The 2,581-nt window shown below is 51.5% G+C and overlaps 1 protein-coding gene across 1 annotated transcript; it reads right to left on the bottom strand.

Annotated features, from left to right (window-relative positions):
* Positions 1-318: 318 nt before the first annotated feature.
* Positions 319-2,372, bottom strand: LOC123102393 (uncharacterized protein At4g28440). Its single transcript, XM_044523737.1, has 3 exons — positions 2,106-2,372; positions 1,671-1,876; positions 319-811 (listed from the first exon to the last, which is right to left on the bottom strand). The coding sequence occupies exons 2-3, from the start codon at positions 1,861-1,863 to the stop codon at positions 621-623; spliced, it is 384 nt and encodes a 127-aa protein (XP_044379672.1). The 5' UTR covers positions 1,864-1,876; positions 2,106-2,372; the 3' UTR covers positions 319-620.
* Positions 2,373-2,581: the final 209 nt, after the last annotated feature.

Genomic DNA, 2,581 nt, shown 5'->3' with positions numbered 1-2,581 from the left:
ACATTGCACTACAAAATCATTATCATTATCATCATCATCATGATCAGTTAGCACTCAACATTCAGGCAAGCAAAACATCACTTCACTAAGCTCATAGACATAGAGCGCTGCTACACGGACGACAGTTGCCAACCGAAAGATGCGCGGCATGTCATGTCGTACCATCCATGGGCAAGCGCGCGGCATGTCATGTCGTACCATCCATGGGCAAGCGCGCGGCATGTCATGTCGTACCATCCATGGGCAAGCCATCGGTGCGCATGTCGTTCAGCAAAATGTCGTCCGTGAAGGACTTCCGTAGTAGATATATGTCACCAGTGCTTAACATAATCAGTTAATTGATATACCAGGTCTAACACAAAGGGATATAGCAGGACTCACTCACAACAATCTGGATGCAACTCCTCACAAACATATATAGTATTACTAATGACAGTTAATCCAAAGGTAGCAGGACTAGCAAAACTTCCAGCAAATAAACAGTAAACAGAGAGAGGGGGAAGGGGGGGTGAAGAACAAGAGCCATGATTTTGGCCGGTTTATTGCTTTGTGCTCAGCCTAGCAGCTGCTGAGCCTCCTCTGCCTCCTCCTCCTAGGCGAGGAGGAGGAGCCCTCTTCAATCACTGCATCACGGTGATGAGCTCAAACTCGACCAAGGACACGTTGTTGTCCTCCTTCACCTTGAAGTCCGCGGGGCTCTCAGCAGCCTTGAGCGTCCCCCACTTGTCCACCGCCAGGCGCATCGACCCCTTGTACATGTCCACCCTCGCCTTCCTCGCCTCCACGACCGCCCCGGGCTTCATGATGTCCACTGGAGCAAGAAAACGCACGATAAATTCCAGTCAGGCCAGTTGATCAATATACTAGTAATCAAGTTAAGCCAGCAAGCAATGAGGGGTCATTGATAGGATGTTTGGACTGAAACATACATGCAGCAGAGAGTATCATGATTTCAACTTAAACATCATTCCACAAATGCCATGCAGTGATTATAGTGCGAGTTAGTTGAAGTGCCGGGCCTGTCGGAACTAGCAGAATTTCTTAACAAGATAGATTGGAAACCGGCTCAAGGTAAAGAAAAACAAATTTATTGCAATCCAGAGAGGCAGGTCACCACCGGAAACCGGCCCGGGTCCAGGAAGTTTTGCAAACCCAGAAAGTAAAACCATGATTACATCATCAAGCCAAGCGATGAATGCACGATATATTAATACAGGGGGTATGATCAGAAGTGGGCTAATTCTGGAAAGCCTGAGCAAGCTAAACCCTGATTACAAGGGGTCAAACGTTTGTCGACTGTGCAATTTAGCAGGCAAAAGAAGAAACAGGGTAATTAAGTTAAGAAGCCAGCAATGAGTGAACATGAGCAGCAGGCTATCTGGGCTGAAACATGTATGCAGCAGCAGCAGCAGCAGCAGAGCATCACGATTTCAAGATTAGCCAGTGTGTCATTATAGCACCGATGAGCGCCCATCCTGTGCCGTTAAATGCTCTGCCTGAACTAGTAGAATTTCTGACAGATAAGATGCCGATTATGTACTCGTATTATCAATCAATCAATCAGGCGAAAGAAGAAGCATGCCGTAGTAAATTTCTTCAAGTGAATCAATCGGGCGAAAGAAGAGGAAGAAGGAAAACGGAGGCGAGTGGACGGATCTGGGAGGGGCTACCTTGCTCGTTGCGTGCGGTGAATACGACGACGCCGGTGTCGTCGCCGACGATGCACTCGGCGATGCGCATGTTGCCGCCGGCCCGGCCGCCCTGCGGCCTGTGGAGCACGACGGGCTTGGCGCTGAGCACCCGGAGCTGCAGGTTGTGGCCGTAGGTGCCCGGCCGGAGCTCCTCCACCTTGTCGAACGTCATCGCCGCCCTTTGCCTGGACAGGACACAGCCGATGGACGGACGGGATCGTGGTCAGAGGGATCGGGTATGGAATTAGGGCGGTGGGGATCGGGATCTTGGAGAAAGAAAGAAAAGAAGGAAAGAAAGAAACAAGATCCGGTCCGCTCCGGTCCGGTCCGGGTTGGCGGCGGATCCGATCCGATCTGAGCTCCGAGTCCCCTGGCAAAAGCTCAGATCTTCAAGGGGGCCGAGTGCGGGCGTACCTGGCTTGGTTGCTGACGGTGGAGCGAGCGAGCGCGTCTCCTCCCTTGCTCGCGCCGCTTGGATGTGAAGACGAGATCTCGGTGGTCTTGGTGGGATGAGAAGATGAGATCCGCCGGAGGAAGGAGGAGGAGAGGTTGGTTCGCTGTGGTTTTGTCCGGGACGAAGACAGAGGAGGAAACCGGGAGGGACCCAAGATGTGTTGTGATATGAATCCAAACTCAATCCCCTCCTCTTTGTTTGCTTCTGCCGGCCCTCCTCTGGCCTTCCCCTCTCTTCTCTTCTATGTGTGTGAGGGTGTGTCACCACTCGCCGCAACCAACAAAACTTTCTTCTACTCCGATCCGATGTGAAATTCACCCGCCGACAATCTCGAATTCTCCTCAAAATTCATTTTCGCCGTTGTTGAACATGCTCGATGATTCTGAGCGGCCGAGGAAATGAGGATGAGTCGGGAGGTTGCTTGGAGAACTAGTGT

The sequence above is a fragment of the Triticum aestivum genome, chromosome 1B, assembly GCF_018294505.1.
Source record: "Triticum aestivum cultivar Chinese Spring chromosome 1B, IWGSC CS RefSeq v2.1, whole genome shotgun sequence".
Classification (NCBI taxonomy): domain Eukaryota; kingdom Viridiplantae; phylum Streptophyta; class Magnoliopsida; order Poales; family Poaceae; genus Triticum; species Triticum aestivum.
Note: the sequence above shows the minus strand (reverse complement) of the source record. Positions and strands in the feature narration are given on the sequence as shown.